A 15388-nucleotide genomic window follows, 5' to 3' on the forward strand; every position below is an offset into this window, starting at 1 on the left:
GGATCACTTATAAAATATTCACATTTTCTGAAACTGGTATTTGTCAATATGCATTATTAATGTCAGTAATACTTGATATACAGAACATAAGGCTAAGCTGTGTGTAGCAGTTTCTTGCTACACTGGAGGTCCCTCAAGTGTCTAGTCTTATGGCAAGCAGTTAAAGTGGAAGTGTAGAAACTAATAGCTATTCTTACTCCACTTGTAAACTCTGCAAAAATGCAGAACAGCGGCAATTTAATATTTAGAGCGTTCCAAGTGATCAAAGGGATTAAGGCATTTTGCTTTTAAACTTTAATTAAAGAGATGTCCAAGTTCATAAGACTGCTTTGGCAATCAATTGTAAAGGTCTTAATCATCCACTAATGTCTTCATTTCACGTTCAAAGATGCATTACCAAGAATTTCAAGACTGTCCCTCTGTTAGAAGCCTAATCAGTCTGTTTTCCATTAAAATTAGGAACCCCTGTGTATTCAACACTAAAAGGCAGACTCTCCAGGTCTCTAATAATTCTTTTTTTTTTTTTTTTAAATTTTTTTTTTTTCAGCTAGGCCTGGAAGTCTTGACAAATGTCTTCACTGCTAATGTGCAGTGCTTGCACTTCTGCAACACAAGAGAAGTCCTCTTGCATCCATCATTTCTTTTCAGAAAGAGACAAATCCTGCAACTATGAGTTCCCAATAGCTCCACAGCGATCCTATTACTTGGTAATGAAGAGCTTGTTTGACAAAAAGGCTATCACTACATGCAGACGTGTCAATTTAAGTTAGGAACAGTGAAATGTAAAGATACATTTAAGTTTCATACGCTCAACTTCTAATTATTAGCAAGAGGAGATTTGTTGCGTTGCCAAGAGTCAAAACAGCCACATATAATCGGATGCACAAATAGATGCATCAAGCTGTTGGCTGAACTGTTGTTCACCAAGGAACAAAACCCCTCTCTGCCTGTAATCACACAGTGTCTGCTAGGCAAGCAATGTGGGACCTGGCATTACAGGTGTTGCATAAGATTCACCCATCTTTCAAGATCAAGAAACCATTTTCAACTAGTATTTTTCCCGTTTCATAAGTTGTCTTGGGTAACTCATCAGAACCTGAAAGGAAAACCCTTTCTCTCTCACAGTTCAGTTGCACAGAAACAAGTACTGCAAGGAACTGAAATAACAAGATGTTCTACACTGGTAAACACCAACATAAGTACAATAGCTGCTTTGGATACACACTGAGCAGCAACTTGCCGCAAGCAGTTGCTTAATATCTATTTCTTCCAACTAATCTTTATTGCTCAAGAATACAGCAAAATAACAACTGTCACCATACAAGTAAGATGTTAAATTCAAACATGTTCTATGTGCAAGAAGTTCTCATATATACACACACCTCCCAACATACAATATGGACCTAAGTCTGAACCAGTTCATACACTCAGGTTTTAAAAAGACCTTTAGCAATTAATCATCAAACAAAAGAAAAGCTTTGTGCAACACCTTACCAGAAGCCTCAAGAAGGCTACAATTACAACAAAAAGACATAAACATGACTTTTTTATTTTAAAAGAAATCAAAAGAGCTGATCTTCAGGAGGATATTATTGTTTCCTTGGATGATAATCAGTGACAGTGCAGAAAAAAAACAAAAACAAACAACAGCAGAAGTATAGAGATCCAAGGTCTACTGCATGGGAGTTACCTGCTTCTATCCAGACATGAATTTATACAAGTCACCCACAAACTCAAATTGTCAAAATTTTGCAAGCAGAGTAAGACCCATTCCTCTACATGCTTGCAAAAAGCAAGGACAGAAAACACAAACAAAATAACCGACACCACATAGGCTCATCTACAGCCATCAGAGAGGAAGACCTTTGCCACAAGCTGTGACTTTGTAACACTCTCAAATTAAACAAATCCCTAAGTAAATGTATGTCTCAAAAAGAAATGGGTCACTCAGAAGCCACGTCAATATACAAACTCCAACTCAAGAATGTCATGCAGTGAAGACTGTCCCTTGATTCTTAAGTTTTGTTTAGCCTTAAATGTTGACAAGGGAGCTCTGCTTCTCCTCGGTTTTCCTGCTCCCCATCAAACAAGTCCATTAGCTTCCACAAGGATAGCCATTCCCTGGGGTATAAGCCACTAAAAGGCTTATCGATAGCACAATTCAATTCTAATAATTTTCATCTTTCAGAAATACTTGCAAAGATCTACTGAGAAAAAGTAGGGGCACAAGGGGAAAGGGAATGACATTGAGCAGACACCTTTCATGTAGCAAAGGACTATTGAATTTAATTTTGTAAAAGAAAAATAGATTAATTACTCAGCTATGTTGCTCTAGCTAGAGCAATCTGCAAAGATACAGCCGAAAGGAACTTTTTTGAAGTTGTATTTTATATATCATTGAAAAAAGTTTTATTGCAAACACTACAATGGACCTATCTGTACAGGAAAAATTTGGTTTTGCTTTCTTGTATTGACCCACAGGTTCCATTTCCCTTTGCTGCGTGGACAGTGATCGTTCGCAGCACAGCGATGATTCAAAGCCCCCATAGAGAGGCTGACAGATTATTAGCATGGAGTTAGGGCAGCCATGAGGAGTTCCATTTTATACACAAAGTTACGCCCTTCCATTTTATTCCACTGCACTTCCTTGAACGGCCCTCGAAGATGATTCCACTTGTTGTCTTGCAGTACATCACCTTTGGGGAGATCCTTGCACTGACTCCGTGGAAACTGAACCATAACTTTGCTGCCACTTTCCGGACCATTACGTACTGTGATGAAGAGAGATTTTAATGAACATTCTTACGCTGTAGGAATTCCTCATATTAAATATCCTTCCCCGTGTATGCTATACATTACTCCTACTCAATACCAAACACACTGAAAGCAAACAAGGGAAATTACCTTAATTTTTGTTTTTTAAAGTTTTTCTCTTTGAATTTTCTCTCTCTCCTCTCCCACTTCTCTATGATTTTGCTGCTTTAGCACTGCATATTCTTGGTTAGAGCAAACCAGAGAAACATTTGACAAAAACCCCCACATGTACACCTTACAAATGCATTTATTTTTCCCTAATGATGCCAGGAAGGGCAAAGTATTGTTGCTGATTCTTACCTTGAACGTATTCCCCATGATTCTGTTGAAAAATGTGATCAAAAGGATACTGTTTCTAGTGGATTTATCTCAAGTGGACAGGAATGAAGTCACTCAGGATAGTTGCTGCTTTTAATCAGAAAATTCTGCAAGATTGGTGGAGGGGTGGTGTTGTTCTATTGGCTTGGATGGGGTTTTGTGTTTTGAGGTTGGGGGGTGGTGGTAGTGTTTTGTTTGTTTTTTAAATAAGCACTCAGGAAGATAACACTTAGCTTTCCCCTCACCTACCAAGCTAGCCTTCTACAAAGAGATGACTATCAGGCTGACTGAACATAAATTCTCCTTCATATATCAATGCTGACTATTCCCCACTACCTTCTTCACCTTAATATGTTTGGAAACTGCTCCCGGGACTGTTTTTTTGCCTCAACTTCCCAGTAATTGCAATGAGGCTGACCAGACTGTAGTTCCCCAGATTCTCCTTCTTGAATATAGGATGTCACATCTGCCTTCTTCCAGTCTTCAGAAACCCTTCCTGATCACCATGACCTTTCAAAGATGACCAAGAGTGGCCTTACAATGACATCAGCCAACTCCCTCAGCACTCATGGATACATCCCACCTGGTCCTGTGAACTTGTCTATGTCTGGTTTCTTCAAAGGTTCTCTAACTCGATCCTCCTCTACTAAGGGTAAGTCTTCTTTGCTCCAAAATTTCCCATTGGTCTCAAGGACCTGGGATTCCTGAAGGCCAGTCTTAAGACCAAAGCAAAGAAGGCATCGAGTACCTTGGCATTCTCCATGTCCTGTGCCACCAGGTCCTCTCCCCATTTAACAGCAGGCCCACATTTTCCCTATTCTTCCTTTTGCTGCTAACATACCTGTTGAAGCTCTTGTTGCCCTGTACAATCCTTAGCAGATTCAACTCCAGATGGGCTTTAGCTTTCCTATCCCCACCAACACATGCTTGGACAGCCTATCTTCCTCTCAGGTCAACTGATCCTGCTTACAATCTCTTGCAGCTTCCTTTTTATGTCATGAGTTTAGTCATGAGCAACCTGTTCATCCACACAGATCTCCTGTCACCTTTGCACAACTTCCTGCACATAGGCTCGAGATTGAAAAAAACAATCAACCAGCTCTCTTGGACCCCTCTTCTCTCCATCCCATAGGATCGTATCCCGTAGGATTCTTCCAAGAAGATCCCCAAAGAGACCAAACTCTGTTCTCATTAAGTTCAGAGTTGTGATCCTGGTGTTTGCAGTCTTCCCTTCTCTCAGGATCTTGATGGTTTCTGTAATCTCTTTTTTTCTATGCTAATTCTAAGAAATATTTTCAAGCCTGTGTAAATTAAATCAGGTTTATCAAAGTATTGATTCTATTTAGGTCTCAATTCCATACACAAGAGAGATTGTTTCTAGAATATTTTGCTATAAATTGACATTATTCTATAAAAGTCTAGAGACTATCTCAGAAAGCGACTTACAAAGCCCATGTAATTCACTTAAGAATTCTAAGATTTTCCATACGTTTGCTATAGAAAACACTACCTGAAATGGCATAATCTCCATTTGGTGATGCTACAGTTATTGCTGATGCATTGCCAATACTCTCCACCGGCCCCAGACCAACATGATTACTGAAACTCAGCACGTGCCATCCCATAACTTTCGCAAGCTGCTGAACTGCATGTACTTGGTGCTGTGACATCTGAAAGATAACAAGAGGTTCATCTTCTGTTCGATATTTGTACACCACAGAAAGAATTGCTTACTGGTTTTACCAAGCATTTTTTCTTTTGCTGTACAGTAGTTATTTATAAAAAGTGACTTTGTCTTATAAGTTCTTTAGTTTCACAGGAACTTGCCTTTTTTCTTTTTAAACATATATGCTATATAAGTGCTAGCAGAGCTTTGTGTTATTTGAATTTAGACTAGTTCCTTTGCAGACAGAGAAGGCCTCTGCACTAAGCACACTATGCAGTTAGATTAATTCTTCCTAGGTATATGGGCTTATGCATTTTATTTAAGTATTGCTTTCAATTTACAAAAACCCTTTATTTAGGTCTCAAGAAATACAAATAGAATTTTGAAATAATCCTTTCTTTGAATGGAAATGAGACCTCTGCTGTAAAATATATAAAAACTGTGAGAATATTATCAAAGCAAACTCAGGAAAAAAAAAAGTTGAGGTTCTCAGATGCATGATTATCTCCATTAATGCTCAAGTGTAAGCATTGAGCTTTAACAGCTTAAAAGTTTAAATGCTAATGTTTTCCCGTATCAAAACATAATACTTGTAACAAGGAATTATCTAGCACTGTTCACCAGTTCTCTGTGAACAAGTCTGAAAACACTTGACCAAAAAGAGATACCCTCAGCAGAATCTGTTTCAACATGTTTTCTGTGTCGTGGAGTTTCATGTAACTGCAACAGGCCAACCACTATTAAAGACCTGTATTTTGACTACTTATAATGCATAGTAGAGAGACTGTCACTTCTGACTAAAACCAGCAGCTTGCTCTAGGCAATTCAGAAAACACAGTTCATTCAAATATCAGCTGATTTAGTAATGGCTAACACAAAGTGAACACTAACAAGACAATGTTGCAATGACAGTAATTGTGGGCTCATTAAGATCTCTACTCTAGATAGGACTTGGTTACAGCAAGTTTCATATATTGAATACCTTATTGTCTACTATAAGTCTCACTGACTTGTTCTGAAGTAAGCAAAAATCTTAGTGTTCCCATAATGAGTAGCACAAAGAAATATATTTTACATGGGAGGGAAAAAGTTGTTATTACTACTGACCTTAGTAAAAACTGGTATTATATTTTAGTAACAGTTGCTAAAGTCACTATACAAACGTACTGAAAATTGCAGTCATCCACCTTCCTATTTTCACTGTCTTTATTTGAAGTTTTCTAACATTTTCTACATAGATAAAGGTGGGATTCTAACTTCTGTTTCTCAAGCACTACAAAAAAGGGAAGAATAATGTATATGAGTCTACCTGAGATAAAAGGAAATCCTGCAATTCTTGCTCTTGATGGGACAACGTAATAACTCTTCCATCTCTATGCACAACTCTGATCTGTTCTACTCCAATGTTCAGCTGTAGTTGAATGGATCTTTGAAAACAAGATGCATATTTATTCAAAATGCATTACAACACTTAAGAAAATAGGAAACTAAGAACGCAGAACTCTAAGATGAGCATGGTGCAAAGCCAATGGAATACAACAGCAACTCCAAACATTTCAGTTTCATCACTCACCACAATAGCTACCTCTATACTGCAGGGGACATATTCTGTGACATGTTCTCAGACTTGGTCCACTGCTTGTTCAGGTTAAGGAACTTCCTGAGGTGCCTCACAGCTCCCTGCCTGCCGCTGTGCCCAAGTTTCCTTCCAGAGGTGCAGGGGAAAATGGTGTGTACTCAGGGTCTGTTCTATCCTACCGCCAAGACTTGGACAGCATATGTACTCTGGGAACTGAGACTGCAAATTGCACCAATGAGCGCAGTCTGCTCCACACTGTGGACACAGCCAAAGAGGACTGCTCAAAATGGAAAAAACAACTGGGTCATCCACTGTCAACACATTAGTTAATTCACTGCTGGTCAGCACACAGACATTCATTTCTGGTACATGAAATCTCTTATTTTGATAAGAACGTGCATAACTAATAGCATGAATTACATGAGTTCCACATTTCAGTACCAATGCAACCAAGCTAGGACGGAGCACTGACTAGCTCTCCACTAGCTCTCCAAGACCAGACTGGAAGTTTAGCATCCAGCACATACAAAGATACTTTATATTCAGCTATCCCTATCCAAAGTAAATCCCACTTTAAACGGCCACTTCAATTCCTTCTTTGAAAGGAAACTGTGCTAGTTAGCAACTCACTAAGTTTCTTCATTAAAGTGTAAAGTGAGTGAAGGGTGGCTGTTCCCCCCCAACTCAGAAAAACAAACACTCGCACACAAATAATGGGCTCCTACTTGTCTGTCTGAAGAGAACCTAAACCTGTAAAACACAATTTGAATACACTCTGCCATTGCTGCATGCTTCTACAACTAGGAAGATACACGCATTTTCATACTTACTTGCATATCTGTTCATATCCTTGAGAAGTTATTAGAACTTTAACACTGGATTCATAAACATCATTTATATTGGACCAGTGGGCCTGAATCTGAGGATCCTCAATACGGCTAGCCAGACTGTCAATGGTTCGAGCAGTTCTAGAAGATAAAGACATATTCTACACACAGTAATCTAGACAGTTTGTGCTGTTATCTTGTTTAGAGGAAATGAGTAGGTTATTAATTTGGGGGGGGGGGGGGTGGCACACAAACAAAAAAAGGCAAATTTAACAGAACCATATAGATCAGGATTCTATTTCAGCACCATTCTGGTGCTAATGAAGCACACTTCTTTACTCTGTACATTTCACATACATTCTGCAGCAGTATTAAAGTGGTATTACTCAGTATCGGCTACTGCACAGCAAAGAATACTAAAAAAAATTTATGCCGTTTAAGAAAAGTAGGGACAATTATCAGCATCCTACGTCCTAACTGTCACAGACACCTCAAAGAAATCTAGGTTTTTTTCTTCTTTTTGTTTTTACTAGCTGAGCGTAGTTAGCTCATATTTCATGATATGTTAGTGGTTCTTAGTACTTAAAAATAAAGACTATTTTAACAGTGAAGGAAGAATTAGCTAGTTTTAAGAACACTGAAAAAAGATCAATTGTATTTGACATAATAGTACATATTCTATTGTAACTGTTAACAAGAATAGCTTGTGAACTACCTGCGTCTCAAAAAGATATGTTTTGCCTGCTTTATTATCTTTTCCAGAAGTCCTTCATTCGACTGTAAAGAACTGATATCATTCTTATCAAAAGTCTGGGGTCCTGCAAGTCTCATTCTCTTATGGCCAAAAGGCGCACTAGCTGGATGTGGCATCACTGTTGAGCTCAGGGTTTGCTTGTGACACTGCAACAAACAACAGATGTTATAAAAGGAAGTGACCAAGTAATGTATTTTCAAGAAATAATATGTATACTACAATATGCTACTTCACATCAGGTTTTTTAAGTGTACATACTTTCAAAAAGTGCAACTTTTTTACTTTATAAACTTGACAGCACTTTAAAGCCAGCTTTACACTCAAACTTTGCCTCCCCTGTTTATGCAGGTCTTTCAAACCTTATGGAAAGTGATTTTTAAAAAAAGGTGCTAGCTAACAAAAATTTGGTAGTATGGCAGTAGCTCCTAATAAGTGGAGACAGAACGGTCAAACAAAAATAAAGGAAGCATTTTAGAGATAAAAAATTCAGGTACAAAAAGATTAGCAACCTGTTCAAAGTCAAGAAAGGAAATTCACAACCGAGCTGGGCACTGAGCCAAAGCTTCATGAAAACTAGTTCAATATTTAAAACACTGGGCTTATTCCACACGACTGCATGACTTGCAGAGCCATGCTCCAAGGAGATGAACACTCTCTGGAATACAGTTTCACAACTGCTTAGACATCTAAAATTGTGCTCCTTTTCAGAACAGACAAAACCTCAACCTTCTGCCCCTGGTCCTTCTGCTAGATTATATGAGAATCTAAAACACTGAAGAAGAGACATGGACCTCAAAAGAAGCAACGTTATTATGGTAAGTGATTGTTCTTTCTTCGTGGGAGTATGGTCTGAACAGATGCTAACTTAGAAGTACTTGACAAGCACTAATTAGACACAAAGGAAAAAAGGAGACTGCTGAACTGTACTGGAAAAATCTTGCACAGCTTTTCTGAAGTGAGTAGCTGGGCCTGAGGTTAAGTAAAGAACTAGTGTTCCATGAAAGCATTAACTGGAACTCCCTAACCACCTATACAGACTAAAACTGAACAGTAGGATGCCTTACACAAATGGATAGAAAGTGACTGGCCCCTAGTGGCACTCTGTTGGTACAACAGTGCCACACACTATGTAGAAGACTGAACAAAAGCCCCAAAACTCTTCAATACTTGACCACCATAAATGCATTACCTCTCGGATAAGTTGATGCAAATTATGTTCCAGAACATAGAGATGATCCTCTGGATTCTGTTTTTCAGAAGCAGACTTTTGTGATTTTTTGTCATTGGAAGAGTGACACAGAGAAATAGACAACTGCAAACCTGTACAAAGCAGATTAAAAAAAAAAAAAAAGGACACCAACAATTTTCAAGGAGGCTACTGAGAACTACTTTTCTTCATGTTTTATAGTCAGTAGTTTTACAACCAGTATTCACTGTATCAGAGAAAAATCAAAGAATGATGTTGCAGGGCACAGCACCAAAGGCAAGTAAGACTTGCTACTCACTGAAGTGTTGACAGGCAACTATTAACTCACTAGGTGCATTTCACATAAATTTCTATGATTCAATCCCACACAAAAAGAGCAGCCCCCAGGACCTCATTCCTTCCGCAAAGAAGGAATGATTTACTATCATATAAATTTTAAGCAATCCAGAAACATATTCTTCACATGATACAATCAGTTGTGTACCCCTTGTAAGAACACAAGATTCACCAGCTGACTCTGAGCTGTCTTCATACTGTTTAATTATCTTCACTGAAGCCATTCTTCTAAAGACCCATTAACACAAGTCTTAAGTTTCACCTGCATGCAATCCAGGAGCAATGACTTATGCACAGCTTCAAACTGCAATGTGCACATGGCATTACAGTTGACAGCTTTAAGTGCTACTGACAAAAAACACAATCACAAAGAAAAACCATCCAAAATCCACACAATAAAGTATGAGTAAATTAGTAACTAAAGTGCATTAGTTGCATGTTTCTACAATTAGCAAGCAAAATTCAAATTCTGGGAAATTCTGTTTTTCAAAACCTTTGAAAAACAAGATTACTTCCCTCCCCCCTTAAGAACAGATCGTTAAAAAAGGTTACATTAATCAGAATTTCAGTTCATGTATAAGCAAATAATCGTAGGTTAAGAAGTCTTAAAAAGTTTCCTACCTGGGAAAGGCTGGGAGATTATCTGATTTTTCACAACAATGTGAGGAATTTGTGATTTAATTTGAACAGCTTCTCGTGACAGCTGGGCAAAAATTTCTTTACATAAAAGAACATTCTGTGCAGTTTCCAACTTTGTCTGCCAGTGTGGAGAGCCTGAAAAATATAAATCAAGATTTGCAGAAGGGAAGAGTAAAGAGAAGCTACCTTTTTGTTCAGATACCAGATACTGTGCAGTAGCTATGAGTATTTGGTAAGATAAGGTAGTCAGTATCTTCTATCCAAATTGAGTATTTTCAGAATTTTGTCTCAGTTAAGCAAGCACTATAAGATAACATTAATGCATTTTACTTTGATTTTACATACATGTATACTGTGAACTGCAACTCGCTTCTGGAACTGCCTATTACATTCCCAGGCATTTTTTGAACTCTGCTTATGAACCTCTGCTTCTTGAGTTGCAATTTACTTTCAATGATACTTTTAGTTTTATTAAATTCACTTGACAATGAACCACCAAATAATGTTAAGTTCATCTATGTGCTTTCACAGGATTCATAGGCACAAAATTCTTGGAAGATTCTAGCCTGAGTAAGCACACAAGCTCTATACTGTACCCTGAATAACGTATGAAACATCTACCTAGTACAGCATCCTGTCTACTTTCAAGACAGCACAAGCATTTGTGACAGACCACTGTGAAATAAAATCCTGCCAGTTCTTTTTAATCCAAAAGAGAAATGGATTAATTTTTAATCCCAAAAGTTTACAGCTTCACATACTGGCATGTATCAAATGAATCAATCTAGTATCTGCCAGGTGAGCTGTTGGTAATTAATGCACATACTGCCACCACAGTTTCAGACCCAGAGAAAACATACGAGCCACAGAAACAAACAATGCATTTTGGGCAAAGTTAAGAATAAGCAGACAGTCGTTCAGTTCAGTTGAACTAATGGGATGTAACTGGCTGAAACACAATACCTTGGTTTGCTTTTGGTTAATGTGCTCAAACTTTTAATGACTAACAAATGGTGCTCCAGAACACTTAAAATACAATCCTAGTCATTTTTTTTTCAGAAACTGAGTAAACACATATGCCCAAGCAGAACCTAAACAGAAAATTTCAGTTTAAATAAGAATATTCTTGTTCACTATTCTTTCAAGCTATATGCTAAAATTTTCAAATAAATATCATATGCAAACCCATTTCTTGAGAACATGCTCAAAAAACAACATATAGCTAGATATACCTGGTTTTGATTTTGGCATGGGTCTTTTAAAGAGATTGACTGTCCCAAGGTCACCAATGTCTGGAGCTTGTTTCTGAATAGAAACCTAGGAAAGAAAGAAAACATCATCTGATGTTTGTTCTTTGTTGCAAGCACACAAATACCAAAACAAAACCCATGCTACTTTATTAAAGTTTCTCTGGCAAACCTTGATATAGGCTGATCCCTCTAAATCACTTGGAATTTGAACATCCAAAGGACAGTAATCCTCAGGTATCTTTTTATCCAGGTCAATGTCAGTGTTCTTTATCACCTCAAATGTACCATGGTGAAGAAAAAGGGAGCCTAAGAAAGGAAGGACAAAGACACACATACTACATATAAAGCACGTTCCGCAAATAATGAAGCTCATACTCCATTTTGGAAGAATATGTATGTCTAAGTCTCCAAACCTCCACAGTTGCACAAATTTCTTAATGAATTCTTAAAAAATTAGGTAAATTAGAAAGCTTGTTTCGGCACATTAGCATCTCAGTCCTCCAGTGTGTGATGTGTAATGTTTTACGGTAAGTTAACAAGTACTATTTAATAATTATAGGACAAAACCAACAGTGTTTCAAAATGGTGTCAGTAGATGCAGGGGAGGAGAAAAAAAAAAAAAAAAAGAACAGTGTCTGGTTAAAACAAGACAAAAAGTTAACTGCCCAAAGTTTTGCAAGCAAGTAGCTTAAGGTGCAACACCCTTACTGATTTAAAGGAATGCTGATGATGTTTGGCTTGCGCTCTTAAAACTGTGACAGTGTTCTCTCTGTAAAAAAAACCTGTACAGCCAGTCATTCAGGTGAGACTGATAGAAGCAGATGCCCACGGTCGTGGTTTAACCCCAGCCAGCAACTAAGCACTACACAGCCGCTCACTCAATTCCCCCTCACCCAGTGGGATGCGGGAGAGAACTGGGGAAAAAAAAAACCAAAACCAAACGTAAAACTCAAGGGTTGAGATAAGAACAGTTTAATAGAAGAGAAAGGAAGAAAATAATGATAATAATAACAAAAATAAAAATGACAATAATAATAGAAGAACTGGAACATACAAAACAAGTGATGCACAATGCAATTGCTCACCACTCACAGACTGATGCCCAGTTAGTTCCCAAGCAGTGATCTCCCACCCCCCAGGCCAACTCCTCCCAGTTTATATACTAGACATGACGTCACATGGTCTGGAATACCCCTTTGGCCAGTTGGGGTCAGCTGTCCTGGCTGTGTCCCCTCCCAACTTCTTGTGCCTCTCCAGCCTTCTTGCTGGCTGGGCATCAGAAGCTGAAAAATCCTTGACTTAGTCTAAAAACAACTTAGCAACAACTGAAAACATCAGTGTGTTATCACCATTCTCCTCACACTGAATCCAAAATATAACACTATACCAGGTACCAGAAAGAAAATTAATTCTATCCCAGCTGAAAGCAGGACACCCACATCCGTCCTAGCTGCATCCCTTTTACATCCAGAGCACAGTTTGTCTAGTTTAGGATAAATCATCTAAAAAGAGATATATCCTGCGCTGCATCTACAGCTTTTTCGTGAACATAAGATGAATAACCCTAAATTTGTCCTTCCCCTCCTTCACTGGTGACAACAGGGGCCCAACATAACCAGTTCACATGTCTGCTTTGTATCTATGTCTTAAGTTTCGTGAGATTCTGTATTCACTCTTTCACTCCATAATTGGTTCTAGTACTCTGGGCTGGTTACCCTCTCTTGCTGTAATCCATGAAATAATGCATATTCTCAGTATCATTCCTCACAAATGTAGCAATAATAGATACAATGAATCTATCTTCAGTGATGCTTTTTAGTCATACGGTTCAGTTTTAGGTAGTCCTCCAAGGAACTGGGAGTTAGACGCGATGATCCTTAGAAGTCCCTTCCAACTTGAGATATTCTATGATTCTACGATCTTCACTCAGAGGAAAATGCAACATACTCCTCAATTTTTTTTTAAAATGCTTTACAGACCAAACGTAGAGAAAAGCCAAAGATTTACAAGGTCTATCTGTCAACTGATCAACTACACTGTCAATGCAGAATTGTTTCCATAGAGCAATCTCTACTAGAATCCTACACAGTCAGCCTTTAAAATCACTTTCTAGGTTGAGGATGGCACAGTATTTTTCCTGATAATAAAACAAGTTTCCTCCTTTTATAATGCTATCTCCTAATTACAATAAACTTTCATTAAATGATATTATTTATTATTAGAGGTATTCCATCTGTTTTTCCAGTTACAAAAAAAATTTCATAAAATATAAACATTCCATGCTTGAGAAAAACAAAAGACCCTGCTGTTTACCTGCACTTCTGTAGCTCAGATCACCAAGAATTTTGTCTCCCACTTTTCTCAGTTTCCAGTGTTGTCTCAGTCTTAGCAGTTCAGAGTTGAAGTCTCTTTGTCGTTTATTTTCCTGGTTTTCTGCAACTGATTTGGACAATCTTTCTGCACCTTTCAACAGGATTTGAGCTGCTCCAGCTAATGACTTCTTTTTTGAAATCAACTGTAAAAACTGAGGATTCTAATAACAAAAAAGAGAAAAAGCTACTTGTGCCTTAATTCTCAAAAATTATTCACAGAAACTAATTGACAGTGATTGATAACTTAGTTTTGCTGGATGTTCAGTAGCTTATTTAGAATTACTTTCGCACTAGCATTGTATAGCCACGAGCAGCATCTTGACTTACAGTTTCAGCAAAGAGGCCTTTGAAATGAGCCTCAGCTCCCATCCTCAGCCTTACCCTGACCCATAAAGCACTATACCAGCACATCGTAAGGAACGTTTTACTAAATCTTGTATGCACCATATACGAAAAAATCCAGTGAAATTAAATTTTTAGCATCGAGCCATAGAAACTACACAAGTAGGTACAATATACCTGTTTTGGAGGAAGGGGATCCTGCACAACTGGATCTAGGGTCATGAACTTTTTATCTTTCACAATGCTAAGAACATCATACAACACACACATCTCAGTCAAGGCGCTTCTTAAGTTGTTCCGCACTGAATCCCAAGGCCAGAGGGATGGCTGAAACTTTACCAACCCTAAAAACAAAACAAAAGAAGGGGAAACGAAGGATTACAAAAAGATACGGTGTAAGGTTCCTTCTTAAACCACAGAGGGATCACGACAGCGTGAAATACAGCACAACCGCACGGCACCCGGACCCATCCTTTTCCGCTCCACCACTACAATTCCCTGGGACTCAGTCAGGAACGTCCCGGCCTGAGGATCCGCGGCCAGCCGCGGGAGCCCACGGGGGAAGGCAAGCCCAGCCCAAGCGCCTGTGGGGCTGCCGGCCGGGCACCGCCAGCCGCAGCCCGGCGAGAGAGCTCGGGCTCCGGGCCCAGCCGCGGGCCAACGCCGGGGACCTGCGGGCCCGCGGCCCCTCACCTTCCTCATCCTCCGCCTCGCCCGGCTCGGCCCAGGCGCGGCCCGCCGAAGCCGGCTCGTCCTCCTCGGAGCCGGAGCCCTGGCTGAAGTCGATGCGCTGCGCCAGGCGCGCCAGGTTCTGGGACATGGAGAGCGGCTGCAGGTAGGTCTCGCTGCCATCCAGCCCCACCTCCTGCACCTGCTTCTCACACGCCGACTCGATGCTGATGCGCACCGCCGGCACGCCCGCCATCTTGGCGCGACCTCCGACCGCGGCCGCCGGGCGTGCGCGCGCCGCCCGGCTACGGGTGCCGGGCGGAGGCGGGCGGAGGCGGGCGGGCGAGGGGGCGGGGACAGCGCCGGACGCGCTCGGCTATCTCCGGAGGGCGCTCGACTGTCTCCGGAGGGCGCTCGGCAGGGGGCGGAGCCGGCCCTGAGGGGACGGGCGGGAAGCGGGGCGGCAGCAGCCCTGCCGCTTTCCCTCTGCCCCTCACGCCTCAGGGAAACCGCGGCTGGGTTCGCCCCTCAGAGGTGGCCGGGCAGCTCCGAGCTGCTGCGGTTTTCTTTTACGGCGTTATTTCTGTCCAGAAGTTGGTTTAATTCCCCGTTCTA

The 15388-nt window shown here is 40.0% G+C and overlaps 1 protein-coding gene across 1 annotated transcript; it reads right to left on the minus strand.

Moving 5' to 3' along the window:
• Window positions 1-1259: 1259 nt before the first annotated feature.
• On the minus strand, window positions 1260-15064 carry MED17 (mediator complex subunit 17). Its single transcript, XM_075050094.1, has 12 exons — window positions 14798-15064; window positions 14282-14448; window positions 13704-13923; window positions 11560-11696; window positions 11373-11457; window positions 10123-10275; window positions 9148-9278; window positions 7920-8104; window positions 7208-7345; window positions 6108-6225; window positions 4643-4802; window positions 1260-2771 (listed from the first exon to the last, which is right to left on the minus strand). The coding sequence occupies exons 1-12, from the start codon at window positions 15027-15029 to the stop codon at window positions 2566-2568; spliced, it is 1932 nt and encodes a 643-aa protein (XP_074906195.1). The 5' UTR covers window positions 15030-15064; the 3' UTR covers window positions 1260-2565.
• Window positions 15065-15388: the final 324 nt, after the last annotated feature.

Source organism: Buteo buteo, chromosome 18 (assembly GCF_964188355.1).
Source record: "Buteo buteo chromosome 18, bButBut1.hap1.1, whole genome shotgun sequence".
NCBI classification, from domain to species: domain Eukaryota; kingdom Metazoa; phylum Chordata; class Aves; order Accipitriformes; family Accipitridae; genus Buteo; species Buteo buteo.

What these genes read in the sequence shown, in the direction of transcription:
- MED17 (XM_075050094.1), bottom strand. Translation starts at nt 15,029, where the DNA reads ATGGCGGGCGTGCCGGCGGTGCGCATCAGCATCGAGTCGGCGTGTGAG. An exon ending in TCTGAGCTACAGAAGTGCAG is followed by an intron (nt 11,697 to 13,703) that starts GTAAACAGCAGG and finishes TTCCTTTCTTAG; the next exon opens with GCTCCCTTTTTCTTCACCAT. An exon ending in CATGCCAAAATCAAAACCAG is followed by an intron (nt 10,276 to 11,372) that starts GTATATCTAGCT and finishes TATATTTTTCAG; the next exon opens with GCTCTCCACACTGGCAGACA.